General features: G+C 51.9%; 8 protein-coding genes across 8 annotated transcripts; 4 read left to right on the forward strand and 4 right to left on the reverse strand.

Moving 5' to 3' along the window:
* Positions 1 to 575: 575 nt before the first annotated feature.
* Positions 576 to 1,829, forward strand: CKM354_001233700 (uncharacterized protein; the record flags this gene model as incomplete). Its single annotated transcript, XM_044807857.1, has 1 exon — positions 576 to 1,829. The coding sequence occupies one exon, from the start codon at positions 576 to 578 to the stop codon at positions 1,827 to 1,829; it is 1,254 nt and encodes a 417-aa protein (XP_044663792.1).
* A 505-nt stretch (positions 1,830 to 2,334) lies between these two features.
* CKM354_001233800 (uncharacterized protein) lies at positions 2,335 to 3,564 on the forward strand (the record flags this gene model as incomplete). The annotated part of the gene is made up of 1 exon (XM_044807858.1): positions 2,335 to 3,564. The coding sequence occupies one exon, from the start codon at positions 2,335 to 2,337 to the stop codon at positions 3,562 to 3,564; it is 1,230 nt and encodes a 409-aa protein (XP_044663793.1).
* Positions 3,565 to 4,034: 470 nt separating this feature from the next.
* Positions 4,035 to 4,343, reverse strand: CKM354_001233900 (uncharacterized protein; the record flags this gene model as incomplete). Its single annotated transcript, XM_044807859.1, has 2 exons — positions 4,035 to 4,062; positions 4,159 to 4,343. The coding sequence occupies 2 exons, from the start codon at positions 4,341 to 4,343 to the stop codon at positions 4,035 to 4,037; spliced, it is 213 nt and encodes a 70-aa protein (XP_044663794.1).
* A 1,563-nt stretch (positions 4,344 to 5,906) lies between these two features.
* CKM354_001234000 (uncharacterized protein) lies at positions 5,907 to 6,915 on the reverse strand (the record flags this gene model as incomplete). The annotated part of the gene is made up of 2 exons (XM_044807860.1): positions 5,907 to 6,146; positions 6,199 to 6,915. 2 exons carry the CDS (start codon positions 6,913 to 6,915, stop codon positions 5,907 to 5,909), a joined length of 957 nt encoding a protein of 318 aa, XP_044663795.1.
* A 966-nt stretch (positions 6,916 to 7,881) lies between these two features.
* On the reverse strand, positions 7,882 to 10,429 carry CKM354_001234100 (uncharacterized protein; the record flags this gene model as incomplete). The annotated part of the gene is made up of 4 exons (XM_044807861.1): positions 7,882 to 8,095; positions 8,145 to 8,488; positions 8,541 to 9,188; positions 9,629 to 10,429. 4 exons carry the CDS (start codon positions 10,427 to 10,429, stop codon positions 7,882 to 7,884), a joined length of 2,007 nt encoding a protein of 668 aa, XP_044663796.1.
* An 803-nt stretch (positions 10,430 to 11,232) lies between these two features.
* On the forward strand, positions 11,233 to 12,030 carry CKM354_001234200 (uncharacterized protein; the record flags this gene model as incomplete). The annotated part of the gene is made up of 1 exon (XM_044807862.1): positions 11,233 to 12,030. One exon carries the CDS (start codon positions 11,233 to 11,235, stop codon positions 12,028 to 12,030), a length of 798 nt encoding a protein of 265 aa, XP_044663797.1.
* Positions 12,031 to 12,520: 490 nt separating this feature from the next.
* On the reverse strand, positions 12,521 to 13,660 carry CKM354_001234300 (uncharacterized protein; the record flags this gene model as incomplete). Its single annotated transcript, XM_044807863.1, has 2 exons — positions 12,521 to 12,853; positions 12,905 to 13,660. The coding sequence occupies 2 exons, from the start codon at positions 13,658 to 13,660 to the stop codon at positions 12,521 to 12,523; spliced, it is 1,089 nt and encodes a 362-aa protein (XP_044663798.1).
* Positions 13,661 to 15,245: 1,585 nt separating this feature from the next.
* On the forward strand, positions 15,246 to 16,149 carry CKM354_001234400 (uncharacterized protein; the record flags this gene model as incomplete). Its single annotated transcript, XM_044807864.1, has 2 exons — positions 15,246 to 15,525; positions 15,569 to 16,149. The coding sequence occupies 2 exons, from the start codon at positions 15,246 to 15,248 to the stop codon at positions 16,147 to 16,149; spliced, it is 861 nt and encodes a 286-aa protein (XP_044663799.1).
* Positions 16,150 to 16,332: the final 183 nt, after the last annotated feature.

Raw genomic sequence — 16,332 nt, forward strand, 5'->3', positions numbered from 1 at the left:
TTCTCAATGGACGACGGCCGAACGAATGGAGCGAGAAGTGCTACACTCAGAATTCCATACTAGTGCACACGTGGGACAATGCGTTCTCACCGAAAATGCCCGCCGCTAATCGCCATGAGGCATAGCAGCAATTGCATCTTTCATGAGGTCTGCAACAGTCAAGCCTGTCTCATTGGACGTCAACTGCACCCGCTGGAGCTCAGTATGGAGTTCTGCCTTCATGCACCTTGCTTCTCATGCCTGCTGCCTGCTGGGCAATACCGATATCTGGTCCCTTGCGTACTGTGTGTAACAGAGGTTGGTATATGTAGACTGACTCCAGCAGCTGCTCATGCCATCGTGAGAGCATCGCACAATAGCTTACGACTACATTTGCATTACTCCTCACGAGGCTTACTGTTCTCTTGCTACATTGAGACATTCTCGCTCACCAGGTTGGCCACGGCCCTAGCTTCGGATCGAGCGATCGCTAGAAAGCAACTCCGTCAGCAAGAAAGGTACACAAGTCTCTGCTCTCGATCTGGCGCGCTGCAGAGAGTCTTCCCGAACATCACTACACACAATCAGAGATAAAGATGGAGCTTGCCACCAGCACTGGCTCTCAAGTCCTCAGCCAGCCTATTGCGCTCTCACATGCTCAAGCGGTCACACCCAAAACTTCACCAACCAGCATAGTCGTATCTTTTCGCGAGGAGATCTCGGAAGTTATAGCACCATGGCGCTACAGCACAGAGAAACCACCGTTTACTGTGGGCGAGATGGCAGTCTTCGCAATCATTCAAGATGGCAATGATAAACGGTGCTGGTCGACAAAAGGTGTGCATCGTCTGTCTGTCAAGAATGTGCAGGCATGGATACTCCGTACATTCAGCTATTATAACGAGCTTGCCATCAAGGCTGTTGCACATCATGCAATGAAGCAACGCCACTCTTCCTACTCCGTGACCCTGAAGGAGATCGTGGAGGGCTTCCCTGAAAACTTACGCGACTTCGATCTGCCTGTCTTCGTCAAGGCCTACGAGAGTCACCGCCACTGGGCCAACTGCAAATACAGCATCACCTCGAATGCCGCTCGTGTATACCTGAGACGCTGGCTCGAACCCGCACGACATGGCATCTTTCGCTTCCTCGACCTTGCTCCCGAGTTACGCAACAGGATCTACGAGGTGGTCCTGCGCTTTCCCGATGCAGGCATAAATCTTACCCGAACAGGACAACTTCAGATCTTTCGCTTAGATGACATGCAACGCAGCGCCTTGGACCCATACTGGGCGTCTGACAGCGACGTCTTCATAACGCACCACTCTCCCAGCGAGATCTTGGCGTTGTTGCGCACCTGCAAGAAAATTCACCGAGAGGCATCTTCTGTTTTCTATGGAGTCAACAGCTTCCGGTTTGAAACGCTGAAGTGTTTGCCTTCTGCACTCCTGGTCATGCCTCCGAGCACTCAGATGCAAGTGGTGAATCTCCACATCCGTCTGGAAACATCCGATGAGACATTCAATTACATGATCTTAGCGGGTCAATTGCTCGGTCAATTGTCCCCAAAACGACTGAAGTTCACCTTCGAACCCCGCCATTGGCTCTGCACATACGACCGGAAGCGAAGATCTGGACGTCACGATCTCCCACACGTTGACACCTTCGAGATGGTAGAAGAGTTGAAGCCCTTTATTGACTTGGCTCGTCGCGCGGAGGTGGTCGAAATCTTCGAGAAGCGTGATACCTTCTTCAAAGACTTCGTCGCGAGCCAGCTGGCTGTTCAGGCAACTTCGTCTTCCACTGTTCTAAAAGAGGGTGTATGGGAGCACTCTATCATTGGCGCGTGAGATATCTTCACGCCGCAGGCAGCTCATGGAGATGGTACGCTGTGGATCGCGCAAATGCATCACTTTAACCGCAGAATAGTGTCTTACGTTTCACCCTGGAAGACAAAACCACCAGCACGCCTTGTCTGTACACAGCGGCATCTTTCTGGCTATTGGCTTACACACATAACAGCAGGCTCTTTAGCGCACACATGCACAAAGCCACAAAAGGGTTACCGAATTCTTTTTCGATCGCTGCCCTCTTGCCCTTGCTTTTGGCTGATAGATCGGGCTCTCTGTGTTAAATCGTGCTTCCAGAAGTCGAGCGCGACGCTCCCTCTGTTTACGCAGCTGCTGTTTCCATCACTTTCCCTTCAAGTTTCACGGTCACTCGTTACTCGCTACCTCGGCCGCGCGTGCCGAAGGTAACATCTTTCTGTCATTCACCACACTTCAAATCTTGCTCTTCGACAGCCGACTCTTCGTACTTGCTGCTCTTTCTTGGTCGCACACAGTAGAGCCGAACATGGAGGACAACTCCAGTACCACTGCTTCAGATCCGCAAACGTCTGCAGCGCAACTCGAGGTCAAGTTCATGGAAAACACAACCAGCAATATTATGGAGCTTCGCGAGGAAATTTCGGACTTGATCACCCCATGGCTCGAAAGCGAAGAGAAGCCGCCGTTCACAACTGGTGAGCTGGCAGTCTTTGCGCTAGTCTACAGCGACTATCCGCTGGGAGCGGACGATATTCATTTCTGGATCCTGAACACCTTCACTTACTACGAAGATCGCGCACTCAAGGGCTTTGTACGCTGCACGAAGGGGCAGCACGGCAGTTGCAGCGGCGTTGTCGACCAATTTCCTCGCGCACTGCGCGAATTCGACCTGCCTGTTCACATAACCACGCGTGCAGATGATTACGAATATTGCATCGACACTGGCCCCGCGAGAGTGTACCTGAGACAGTGGCTCGAGCCCGCGCGGCAAGGCACATTTCGCTTCCTCGATCTGTCTGCCGAGTTGCGGAACAGGGTTTACGAGTTGTTGTTGAAAATATCTGACGACGAACTCAACCAGGACTTCCAGTTCAACTACACGTCCGAACTGCAGCTTCTTCGAGAGGAGTGGCTCCCACTGCAGCTTGCTGAGCAGGAGGTCGACGAGGGCGAAGAGGCCATAATCGACGATCCGTTCTACGGAAAACCGAATGACTTCATTCTGCACCTGGGACCTTCGAGCAAGCTCTTGGCATTGCTGTGTACCTGCAAGCAAATTCGTCGAGAGGCCTCTCCTATCTTCTATGGCGCTAATTCATTTCGCTTCGGTCCGGACAGCATGGAATCGGCATTGCAGGACTTGTCGTTAGACACCAAGAAGCAGATTCGAGCTCTCAACATCGCTCTCGATACGGGGAAATATCAGGCCGACTGTCTGGGTCTCGTAGGCAGGCGGTTGCAGCCACTAGCTCTAATGCACCTGAAACTGACGCTGGACCATCGGAACTGGTTTAACAATTACAACATGGACCGGCATAATCGATCGCGACAGCGGTCGCTTCCACTTGTTCGTACTTTCTCAGATGTGGATGAGTTGAAGCCATTTATTGACTTGGCTCGCCGTGCAAAGGAAGTCACGGTCTTTGAGATGAATCGCCGAGGCTTTGAAGACTTCATCAGAGGACAGCTGCGTCGAACACCCAGTCCGAGTGGGTCGGATGATTCCAAGGACAGTCCTATTGACCTTGATGATTGAGGGACCTCAAGTTCATGGCGTGTTTGAAAGACAGAGTCCAAATATGACGGCAGGGGTCATTCGGAACAGGGCATGAAGGCTGAGCAAGCACAGAAGCCACACAGCGGTCCCACTGCTGAGACCAACACACTTCATCTCATTGCTGGCGTGCAAATCCAGCGCGGAAATTGTACCGCAAATGTTGGCACAAGAGATGGCAAGGTGCACTGCTTGAGCTTCCGACACTGAAAGATAGTGCACAGAAATGCCTTTGGTGCTATCAAGACTTCGGTAGCACCGTATTGAGCTTTGTGCTCATGCATTGGCGTGAGCTACCGGCATAATTGATATAAGTTCAATCCCTATATGTCATGTCCTCAGATATTTCCCGATGTTGCTAAACTCCATGCCCGCTAATCATACACCCAACATGTCATATCATACCATTTTTCCTATCCATGCTTATCGCTCACACCATCATCCTCAACCCCTCACTTCGAAGGCCCATGCTTGAACGTGCTAAATCAAACCAAAATCAACTCAAAACTCCCCCACCAGTTACAACACCACTTCATGCCCGGTCGTGCTCAACCTCGCAATCAGTACCTAACATACCTATTCCAGAAGTTTGAGATGAAACCTCCTTTGGGCTGAATGTCTTGCAAACTCTCCCTTCGCTTTTGTGCAGCGCCTCCGTCTTCGCGTTTGTATTGTTGGAGGCCGGCGAACATGGTGCCGGAGCCTTTGCGGTGGCCGAAGTCCATGGAGCCGGACTTTTCGACTTTGTTTGGTGGAGACATTGTGGTGTTTTGTTTGGTGGTGTTTGGTTGAGAAAGATGTGCGCTGTGATGGCGTTTGTTGGAGCAGTTTCGATCTGGGTAGAGAAGAGAGCTGGAGTCTCAGGCATATATGTACACTCCACCCCCTCGAGATCGACTAGGATCATCTAGATCACAGACTCCAAGCTATATCTGGGTTTCACGCCGGCGGGAACGGGCATCGTCATGGAACACAACGGCAGAACCCATGTGGCTTGCGTGAGCGTACGTGGAGAGGCACGCTTTGTCCAACGAGGACGTCAGATCTGGAACTGTCGATTCAGACAAAGAGTGTGCGACTAAGATCGATCGTCCGCAGACTAAGGCTTTCATTGGCTGGAAGGCTAGAGCTAAGCTTCAGGTTAATGAGATCTGGTGAGATCTCAGGCGTGGAACGTCGGCGTCATATGCCGCTGCAGGAGCTTCAAGCTCTTTCGGCAAGGAATGCTTGCAGAATGCGTTGGAGAACTGCAGAGAAAGGGCCGAAGTGCACGAAATGGAAGATTCTGTTGGTTGTTCTGGTGAGTGGTGTGCGTGTGTGAGTTTGGGGGAGATTGGGATTGTGTGGTTCGTAGACGTCATTGATGTGGGTTTGGGGATCAACCACCTACGATGATGGCGGAGGTGGCCCCTTCTTCGTCGCTTTCACATGGCGATCTGCAACTCCGTGCGGAGAGCGTCATTGAAGCATTCGGCGTATCTAACGCATTGTACGTTTCGGGTTGCGTGACTGGTACGAGGATGCTTGAAGCTGTGACGAATAGACCCTCTTTTTTCTTTGTGCAGACCGATGGCATTAAGGCCATTGGTATCGCCGACGCCTGCCCTCGATAACTTATCGCCGACAGCTTTGCTAATGGCCCCTGAGATTGCAGCTCTTCAATGCAGCCGGGCATCCGCTTCGGCATCGGGACGTGGATAGGCGATTGTGGGAGTGCAATTCGAGGCCCATGCCAGTTCATCGCTCTCTGCGCAAGATGTGCAGGGACCCAGGCTGATGGGGAGCATCTTCGACGATGATAGCCCTGGACAGTCTCTGACGGAATTCTGGAAGATCATGCCACCACGAATGGGACAGCTGATCTCATCTGGCGAAGTGCACTCCGTATACTTGGCGGTATGAATCGTGCACCGCAGCCTCTATACTGGCTTGGCATTGAATCTTGACGGCTTCCAGACGCCTCGCGCCATCATCTCTCCAGCTTCCGATCATCCAGGACCACCGTCGCCCATGCTTTTGAGGGGAAATGAGTTACCATGGCACATAAGGACATGAACGAAAATGTACACGCATCGCCCAACAAGCTTGCCGCGCGGAGCAAATCGTCGACCGAGCCGCGTCTTCATCGGCACGGGTGACTGGACCAGAAGGACAGATCGCATGTCACCTTGCTGAATTCCTTGAAAACATGGCGCATCTGGAGAAGTATGGACGAACGGCCACAGTGGAACATGGATTCACAGAAGTAGATCAGGATACACAACACCCGCTGGCTAACATACACTTTGCGCAAGAAGATACTTCAATAAGCAAGAACTTCGCCTCTACCATCTCGCTACTCTGCCCATGGTCCAAGCGCCCCAGATGACAATTAAAAAAATGGCAAGGTCTGCTATCTGGCCGAAGATGATCAAGAGGAAGGCGAGAGCTTGTCGCGTTGCGATCGACCAACTCTCTGCACTGGTGTAAGCCATCGCGACGTCCACGATGAGGAACACGTTTCGCAACGCCCAAATCGGGACTGCGTAGAAAACCAGTCGAGCCAGAATGGGTCTTCCAGAGTTCTGAGATGAAGTCAGCACAGTCACTGCGCGATCCAATGGGCGAGTGACTTACAGATGGCGGTCCATTGGCGTTGACTTCTCGATATCTTCTGGCTACTTCCACGCTCACGCTCGTAGAAGCAGCGATGACTGTACACCTGAAAGCCGCGTACAATGCTCTCGATGTCGAGTCCGCTTGCAAGACAGAACTGTAGCCTTGCGCACTCTCTCTCACTGATATAGCTTGGCCCCACGAAGCCAGTCCGGTTCCCAGAATAGCAGCGAGGATGAACATGTTCCAGATCCAGTCGCGGAGCGAAGGTGCTCCGACGCCGAGTCCATTCGATGTTACATGGCTCGAATGCAACCATACCGCTGCTGTCAAGATTGTCGAGTACAGGATGAGAGCGAAGGCGTTGACAAAAGAGAGCCTGCTCGTCACTGTTGACGCTTGCGATGATTCCGAAGCCGACGGGTAGTAATATGCATATGCCGGAGTGATGTTGATCGGACTGGAAGCATCATACTGCAATGTAGTCGTTGCAGCCGCGACGCTGTACGCCAGGCAGAGGAGCGCCAACCCAGGGAGCAGAAACGCAAAAGTTCCCAATGGAGTGTGGCGTGGAGTATCCCGAGATACTCTGTCGTAGTTGCGGGTCCTCGATCGCAATCCGAAGGCTCGCACAGTGAGGAGGATCCCCACGACCAAGCAGATGAACGCCAGAGAGGCTGTCACTACGTCCAACGCAAGAAGGCCTTGCACTGCCGATGGCGCTCCAGTTATCGACATGGTGCGAGAATGGTGTGCAAAAACTCTTGCAGCTGAGCCATGTTCATGCTGAGCTCTTTTGAAAGTGCTGGAAGGGCTTTCTGCCAAGATTGAATCATAGACATGTCATCTGGGCTATCCGGCAGCTCGCTTGGCAATAGGCCCACTTGTTCACTAATGGCTGGATGACTTGCACTCCAGTTCGGCAGCAAGGGCACTACAACCAGCTTGGCGGCACTGACACGATTCAACTACAGGACAGCTTGCAGCAGACTCTGGACTTGATCTGCGATGCAGCTCGTGTTGCCTTGTACTGGAACGTCCTTGGTTCGGTGACTCCGAGGTTGTGTTCATGGACATTGCGACAAAGCTTTATGCGCGTTACTCCATGGTTACTGTACACTGCGGACTACAAGTATGCTACCACCTCTTTCGAGTCAGCATGCGCAGACAGCGGAAGGAGACTACACAGCACACCGTTGTCTCTCGCAGTGGCTACTGAGACTGCTTGATGCAATGATGATTGGTCAAAGCATACGCAACATATCCCATCGCGTACTCCGGCAATGCCACTTCGATGCGAGGTGCATAAGCCGGATGCAAGATGTCGTTCAGCGCATGACTGTTTTCTGGTGAACCAGGCTTCAGAGACTCATTTGACCAGAGGCAAGTCACCTCTCGCTTCAACATTTAAGCGAATGTGGCTTTGAGATCCAAAATAATCAATGAAAGCTGCTGTGCTGGCGTGTGAAGCTATCCTATCGATACCTTGCCTCCGGGATAGACGAGATGCAACACTTGCAGCATTGCTCTTCTATGAGTACACATGTCGTATTGGACTGGTCTATACAGTTCGGGCATACACTGGCCACACCGCAAATCGACAGCCGCATTGGAACCACAATTCTCTGATACCGGAGATCACACTAACGTTCCATTTCACATCCACCGCAGGCCTTCCCCTCACAAACGGCGTCGACCTGGCAATCACTGGACATCTTCGATCTCCCAAAGTATGTTCTTGGAATGGCCTCCGCTGTAAGTCCTCCAGATCCTGATCTTCGCGATGCGCTTGGCACCAAACAGATGAGCATGCTGGATCAACATCCAAGCAATGGCTCTTCCGACAGGACTGCCCACCAGTGCCTCGAAGCTTAGCCTGTCAGCCTCGCTGTCCCGATCAAGGACCGCAGCTTCGGCCCTGCTAACATTAGCTCAAGACAACTTTCGTTTCACTTAGATCATCTCACCACGGTCGAGCAAAGATGTCGCCCTTCTGGTCAACATTCCTTGCGTCGTAACCTTTACGTTGCAGCACGATATTCAGGATCTCCAACGTATCATCATTCGTGATCTGGTCACTGAAGTAGTACCGCAGGCCCTGCGGTCTGTGTCTATTTCGACGACATAGCTCGCCCCATTCGAGACTCACAACATCGCTCGACCGCTGCAGGTCGGGAATCGCCAACTCGGGATCATGGCGCCATGCATCACCGTATTCGTCGTTGCGACACTCCGTGGGGCTTGACTTGAACATTCCAGTTATGACGCCGTTTCTGGTATTGTATATCACTTTGTACACTGCATCGGTCGCCTGCGAGATCGAATTAGCTGAATGTGCATCGGCAGGGAAACATGAGCCTTACATCAGCGACTTGTCGGCCATTGAAGACCACCTGGTTTTGTTCCCACGACACTGCTTCATTGTCTCCCGTTGGATTCTGCGTCTTGCGCACGGAAGTGGATATTCCCAGGCTGCGAAAGACGTCCAGCACATACACATCTCCGTCAAGGTTCGTCATATCGGGATGCCATTCGCCAGGAGGATTTCTCTCCCAACCATTCAGTCTGAGGTCGTTGTAGTTGGTGAAGACACTTTGTGAGGTGCATTGTGCGATTTGTGCAGCAGTGAGCACGCCATCTGCCAGCATTCTTTGGTACAACCGTTGGAGACTTCCTTCTTCCATGTACTGCATCAGTCTACGGCCTCGGGCGGCCCACTCTTCGAAGCTCAGTCCTCCAGCTGGGATTCTTTTTGCAATTTGTGGAGAGGTGATCCGGGAGTTGAATGGGTGAGCGATCGCCTCATCGTCAAACAACAATAGATCGACGTCGGAAGTTGAGCCTGAGGTCTGAAAGTACCAAGCAGTAGTGAATATAAAGATGGCGAGCCAGATCCACCGCAGCAGCTGACGACTCGGCCCAGTCATCTTGACTGGCCAGCAATTGGCGAGCAAGTTTGATGTCGATACACGGTTTCCTGGTGCTGGTGGTTCTGAGCTGTGGTGCCTTGACTGGAAGTTCAGAAGTTAGAGATCTTGCTGGACGCTGATGAGCAGCAATGGGGGAAGGATGAGATCTGCTGGATGATATACTCGCTGCAGTCGCAATTTGGGTGCTCACACAGCCGGATCAGCATTACACTCCAGGTGACAGCCCCATCGATCATTCGTTATTTGCCTACGAGGAAGATGACTCCTGCAGCACTTCTTGTAGAAACGTGCCACATTTGCGCACCCGACATGGATGTCACACTACATGCGCTTTGCGAAGAAGTGCAATTCATCAAGTCACCATCTCGATCAATTTCCGCACGCAGGTCTGCACGCCACGGGGATGTCTTGTCCAAGTCGATCAACGATACCGGTGGTAGCCGAAGCGTGATGGACCTTACCTTCACCCTTCCACCGAGTAAAAAATCTCATTTATCCGTCCATCTCCGACGCTCCTCAACTGCTTCCTCTTCAGCCACCTCAGATTGCCCCTCGGCCACAACATTTCCCACACGACCATTGCTCCTTTCAGACTCGTCTCGTTCGATCGATCCAACCGGCCAGTCCTGCTCATCTCGGGACATCGAACCAACAGCCCAGGCTCCCGGATCATTCCCCTCTTCTCGATCTATTGCGAAAGGCACAAGCACATCTGCAACTCCAGCCCTCGCCCGATGAGCATCCCTCTCAGGATCTCGTTCCCCTGCCAGCGGATGTCTCGCTCGAATGTCGCTGTCGTCGCTCGCATATACCATTTCCTCTTCGAACTCTGGAATTTCTTCTTCTTCTTCTTCTTCTTCTTCTTCTTCTTCTTCTTCTTCTTCTTCTTCTTCTTCTTCTTCTTCTTCTTCTTCTTCTTCTTCTTCTTCTTCTTCTTCTTCTTCTTCTTCTTCTTCTTCTTCTTCTTCTTCTTCTTCTTCTTCTTCTTCTTCTTCTTCTTCTTCTTCTTCTTCTTCTTCTTCTTCTTCTTCTTCGTCCTCCTCCATTTCTTGGTCACCGTTGCGCTGTCGTCCAACATCGTACTGGTTCCCTTCCGGATCGAATAGTCTGGCTTGAAAGAGCATTTGACGGCAATGTGGGCATGTATTGATTCTCTGGAACGCTTGGAGGAGACAGGCGCTGCAGAAGACGTGGTTGCATGGAGTGCGGACTGGGTTCGTGAAATCGTTCATGCAGATGGGGCATTCGTCGGTCTCTTGTATGACTGGGGGTGTTGCGTTGGCTAAGCTCGCTTCAAACTCCTGCTGAGTTGGGAGTGCCATGATGGGTCTTCAAGTGGTGATCGAGTTGAATCCCGTCTGTTGAAGCGGCGTATAGGAAATGGTCATCAGTGTTTGCTCAAACTTTTGCCATGCTGGGACATCTGCGAGACATTTCTGGAGCGGGCGAGAAGCTCTCAGAGCAAACAAATATTCTTCAGATCTGGTCCGAACTGGGGGTATCCAGGTCCTGTGTCTCTCGCGAGACCATCTGAGGCTCGAATTGCTGCTTCTAGCATACGTCGGCTGGACGGCAACCGAATTTGTTGTGAAAGGAATGAAACCAGTCTGAGAGCAGGAGCAGTGCATCAGATGAAGCTGCACGCTGCATCTTTGAGTAGGCAGCAGTCATGGTGTAGTATCAAGCGCCAAACCTCATCAGGAACCAGAGCAAAGTCGTCGAGGGAGGGATCCCAAGTGATCTCTTGACTCTTTTGCACGGCCGATGACTGAAGTTATGGCCGCCCGAGTTTGAGCTTGAATGCATTGGAAGCTCAAGAAAACCGACGGACCGAATGTGGCAGATTTAATCGACTGGCATGTTGAAGCTGAGCTACGTACTGAGATCTGCTTCCTGGATGCAAGTTCATGAAGAACGAATAGGCGCAGACGTTGCAGATATGAGTTTGGCCTCAACCCTCACAACCGTGGCGGAGCTGACCCTGGTCTTGTACCACAGCAACAGACATCACTTTTTCCGAATGCGAGAGCTAAAGATTTCGCGCTAAGAAACTTTTGTTCTTCACTTGTACTTGTTGCTCAGGTCAACACAACGCATTCGCATCCGCGCCCTGCTCGCCGCAACAATGTCGCCCAACCCAGTCCCGCAGACAATTCCATGGACCCGCCCTGACGACCCTGACGATCCACATTGGGAGTTGGCGCCCGGCTGGGTGCCGCAGCACGACGATCGCGGCCAATGGTTCTATGTCTCTCTTGCTCCGCCTCATGAGCGCCGCACAGAGCCACCCAAGGCTCGGCCGATAGTGAACAAGCATGGACAGCTGAGACCCGAAGTGAAGTATGGCAAATCGTGGTGGGCCGATCCCGAAACGGACGACGAACCTCCTGTGTGGCGACCTGGGCATCGAAAGACGCCGACATCTGCTTTTGGCGGCGCTGAACGTTTCAGAGACCGCGGCAATATTGAATGGAGTCGTGCAGTAGCGCGGGTGCTCGAGACGCCGCCCGAGAAGACGCTGAAGAATGAAGAGTTTCCGTACTTCACGAACACTCGCCGCGAGACGCCGTCTTTCCCCGACGCAGAGAAAGCCACAACACGCTCACGCGCTATGCGACTAAACGTGCTCGAGCAATTGACCTTGCGGCCACAACTTTTCACGCATGAGCTGCGTACAGATGGCTCATTTGGACCAATACCAGCCAACCAAATCACGGTCACGGCCGAGACGTTGCGTCAGCAGGCTTGTCGACCATTGGAGTCGCCCACAGGCCCAATGCCACCACATCTCGTCCACGAAGAAAAGCTGCGACGTGAAGCTCTGGGCGAGCAGTTGCAAGAGGAGTTTCGCCTATTCATGAGGAAGGCGAAGAAGTCATACCAGCAGGCTGCACAACGTGCACTCGATCAACAGCAGCTTTGATCAAGTTCTTCTCCGTCTTTGCGAACAGCTTGGCTTCGCTGTTTTTGACGTGGTCCATTCACATGCACCATGTTTTCTGATGAATCCTGCAAGTACAGCTTAGGCTCTACTTGTAGCATTCATTCTGCTATGTAGTGATGAATGGCAGCAACTATCCATTCTCCATCTTTGCGTCCCACTTTCCTATCGTTCGTACGGTGCACGTTGACGACCACGTCTCGAATCCGTTTATCTTCGTGCCACAACCAGATCTCACCTCAAGATTCCAGTGAGGGAAAAGGAGCCATATATCCCGAGACCTCTAATGGGACCAGAACGAATACACACAGAATGAATGGGGAATGTTCTGCAACAATGGACCACCGGAATCACCAACACAAGCACAAATCGTGAGTCACGACCAGAAAAGCGGGTGTGGAGGGATATTCTTTTGTAGAACAAAACGCCATCTGACTTGAATGCTTTCATGTTGGCGAGCGCCTTCATTTCTTCATGGCCATACGTACGGGTCTCTCCAGCTCTCCGTCCCGCACGGCGCCATATCCTGTTCAAAATGCTGCACTCTCGGCCCCAGCCAGTGCGATATCGTCCCATTGGATGGCTTTCCCAGCCTGGGATCAGTTCGTGTCTTGCACTTTCTGGTCGCGCTCCCAAATGAGTATTGCTTACAATCAGGCTGCACTTCGCACTTGGTTCGGCATTCCTCGAGGCTGTTAGCATCAGCCACTTCCGTATCACTGAGATTGTCCCAATCTGCTTTCCCTTCCATCATCTGAGGCATCACAAAGTCCCTGAACACATCTTTGTTGAGTAATGTTTCAGTCTGTTCACGAGTCAGCTGAGCGATCATGAGACACAATGGTCGAAAACTGACCCGATCATGGCTTTTCGCCCACTCTTGTTCAAATTGCCAAAAATCGCGAATCATATGGGACGACATATGGTGGTACGATATGGTTGGATAGCACCATTCTCGAAGTTTGTCATCCATGACCGGCCGTCCATCCGCTCGAGCATACGGGAGCAAGCCAGGATAGTCCCCTTGGAAATGTGGCCAGAAGTTATGGAATTGCACTCCAGATCTCCGAGTGAATATACCTAGGACGCAGTCACCAGCCCAGTGTCCGTCGGTGAGCTGCTCGATCTCAGGTTTGTGAGACGCATAGTATGTTGCAACCGAGCTCAACGCTGGTTGTGACATGATGAACCCGGATCCTCCATGCGCGAACAGCTCGTCGGCGATGAACGACGGACTCCCAGCATAGATGGCCTTGGTGTGATCCAAACGAGACAAGTATTGTTGTAGCATAGTCCAGAGCAGGAACGTATCGGCCTCGATGAAGACATACCACTTGATGTCTGGATACTCGTGGAAAGTTCTGTTTACCATGGGCATGAACTTCCATTTGTCGAGCTTCCAACCTGCGTTCTCTTGGTTGCCGCCATTGTTACTGAAAGCCTCGGGAGCTCCGCTTAGCTCTGAAGCATCGAGCACTTGACGGCCACCTCTCTGTAAACGGCGGTATAACTCGAAATCTTTGTTGTTGTCTCGAATCTCCGGGCTCACCGAATCAAGCGCATCGTATATGTGTTCGCCGTGGTAGGTCTCCTCAAGATCAGAGAAAATCATATAATTTGGAACGCACCGCAACGTCGTCGATAAATGGACAGCGAATCTGTCCTCCATCTCTGTAGAGCCTGTCTTTATTACCACCAAGGTATCATTCGCAACTGGGAGATCCCAGCATTCAGGAAACTTCGAATCTTGTTCTTCGATGGCAGAATGGTCCAGCCTATTCTGCAGTCGTCCGATCGACCCAGAGCTCCAGAAAAGTAGGCAAAGTAGAAATAAGGCAAGTGCAATAATTCGCGTGCGAACAGGTCGAGCTCCTACTATTTGGCGTAGGTCGTCTGCCAAGTCGAATGTCTTCTCGGGAAAAGACAAATTTGTGCCTTTGAAATGGTGAGTTGTCATCCTGGCTCATCCGGAAATAAGTGGGAACGTCGAAAGTAGCCTTAATGGAGACAAAGGTGAGTTGGAGAATCCTGATGGACTTGAAGACTTCATCAAGTCTCGATAGATCGTCAACATGAATGCTCCCAAGACCTCGTAAGCGCCCGCTGCGGCGTAGCCACAAGGGTCGGCCAGCATCACAAATCCCATTATTGCTCCGGATGGCAGACTAGCGAGCTCTCTTGGCGGTTAACAAGACACGCGGATGAATCTCCGTGTGGCGCCCTACTGCCGTAGAAATACCGGACGCTGCCAAGGTGGTCCCGACCATGGAAGCGAACTGATTACATGATGCTTCTGAGTTGCTGATGAACAATATCGCTACTCGAGAGATACTTTGGCTGATGTCTCACGGCCATAGCGTCGGCCTGCTCGAGCACACACATCATTGTGTACCATCAAGAGATGTGTTGAACCCCGAGGTGGCGAAGGAGAAAAATATAACGAGCGTCGCATCATGCACGTGCGTGAGAGGCACAGCAGTTCGTGCCATGTGCTGGGTTGCTTGTGTTACGCGCGCGCGCAGCAGAAACAGCAGGGATCATATGCGCCCGCAAACTTCGCCCGTGGACTGTTGATTGGGTGCAGATCTTGGCGAGCATTGTCTCGCGGATAGCTGTCTTCCAGTCTGAAAAAGAGCAACGTTATGTAAAGACGCAGGTATCGGACAGGTCGTGAAATCCTGTCACTGGAACTTTCAGTGGAGTGCTGTCCACCAGCTTCAAAGCGAGAATGACCGGCTATTATGCTCCAAAAGGAGACGGATTCGGAGCCAGCAACACGTGAGGAGCTGCTTTGTGGAGACCAGCAGACGTATAGAGACCAATTTGGAAGGACCGCGGCCTATGTATGGAGACGCTGTCTCAACGTGGAACTCGATATCCTTGCAGACTGAATTAGCCTCGAGACACAAGCTATTCTCAGAGGTCAGAAGAGATGCAACGACGGCCGAGCACCCACTGGAGCCTTATCACGAATGTGACTGCCGCGCTTACTGCCTTCGACTACGCTCCTCTGCGGCGTACCATGCTCTGTACAGCATTGGCGGCGCTTTGCGTGCTGGCGACTGCGCAATGTAGTCTCTCAATATGGACAGTGGGCTGCTATTACTGAATTTCGTCAGTATCACCTTTCCACCTGCCCGTTCGCCCCTACCTCAACAGCCACGACTTCCTCACCCAACGCAAGGTTCGAGACCCTCATGTTGCGCTTCCAGTACATCGCCTTCTGGCTAGCTACATGTGCTCGCCTCGGAGTCCAGCAAAGCCCAGGCGGAGCACTCGCTCCCTACGATGACCTCTCTGACACGCCAGTAACGGGGGATGTCCCGACTGGAAACTTTACGTATCCTGCCGGTCCTGTTCAAATCTATACTCTCGGGAAACCAATGACTGTTGCATGGAAAACAAGATATGCTGCGGTGAATCTTTATGTCCTTTTCAATGGGTCTGTGAATGGCCAAACGCAACTCGCTGGTGTGTGTAAGCTCAAGATCAACATTTGATGGAAGCTGACAGGTGCTAGTGAATCTCAGGGCCGAATCCTACCAGTGGACTGTCAGCTGTGGTAAAGGAGATTGCAGCACTCCATACTTCTTCCGCGCTGTCAACTCGGCAGGCACAAATGAAGAGCTGACGATAGGCGGGTTCACTTCTCGTCAGTTCTGGATCCAACCGTCGGATGATGAGAGCCGAACGTCGTCATCATCATCAAGCACAACATCGACTACAACCAGCACAGAGAGAGCATCGCCCACAACTTCTGTTACAAGCACAACTATTGCAGTACGAACGACTACTATGCCGACGACACAAGCAGTGGTACCAACACCAACATCAACTACTGAGACGAAGCCCACAAACACCTTAGCGATTGGTGCTGGGGTCGGTGTGGGTGGAGCAATCGCAATTCTTGCAGCAGGAGGTCTGTTGTTCTGGCTGCTTCGCAAGCGACGCATCAGGAAGCAACAGTGGGCATACAGTGTTGCTGATGCACAGCAATCAAACTCTTCACCGCCAGCACACCAGGAGAAACTCCCAGCATATCAAGTATACCCTCCTCAAGAACTATACTCTCGATCAGCGCCGCAAGAGATGCCGAGTTGACGACAGACAACAGTGTCTAGCCTGTGACAGACTCCTGCGGCGGGCAAGTAGTCAAAGATATGCCACCTTCAACCTCTTCAATCATTATCGCATTCTGGTCTTAAAGATACCACCCATGCATTGTTTGAAGTATCATACTCGAAAGCTCCATCTTTGCCAGCACATCTGGCACATTCTCAATGC

This window comes from Cercospora kikuchii (assembly GCF_019650295.1).
Source record: "Cercospora kikuchii DNA, contig_00009, whole genome shotgun sequence".
In the NCBI taxonomy this organism is placed as follows: domain Eukaryota; kingdom Fungi; phylum Ascomycota; class Dothideomycetes; order Mycosphaerellales; family Mycosphaerellaceae; genus Cercospora; species Cercospora kikuchii.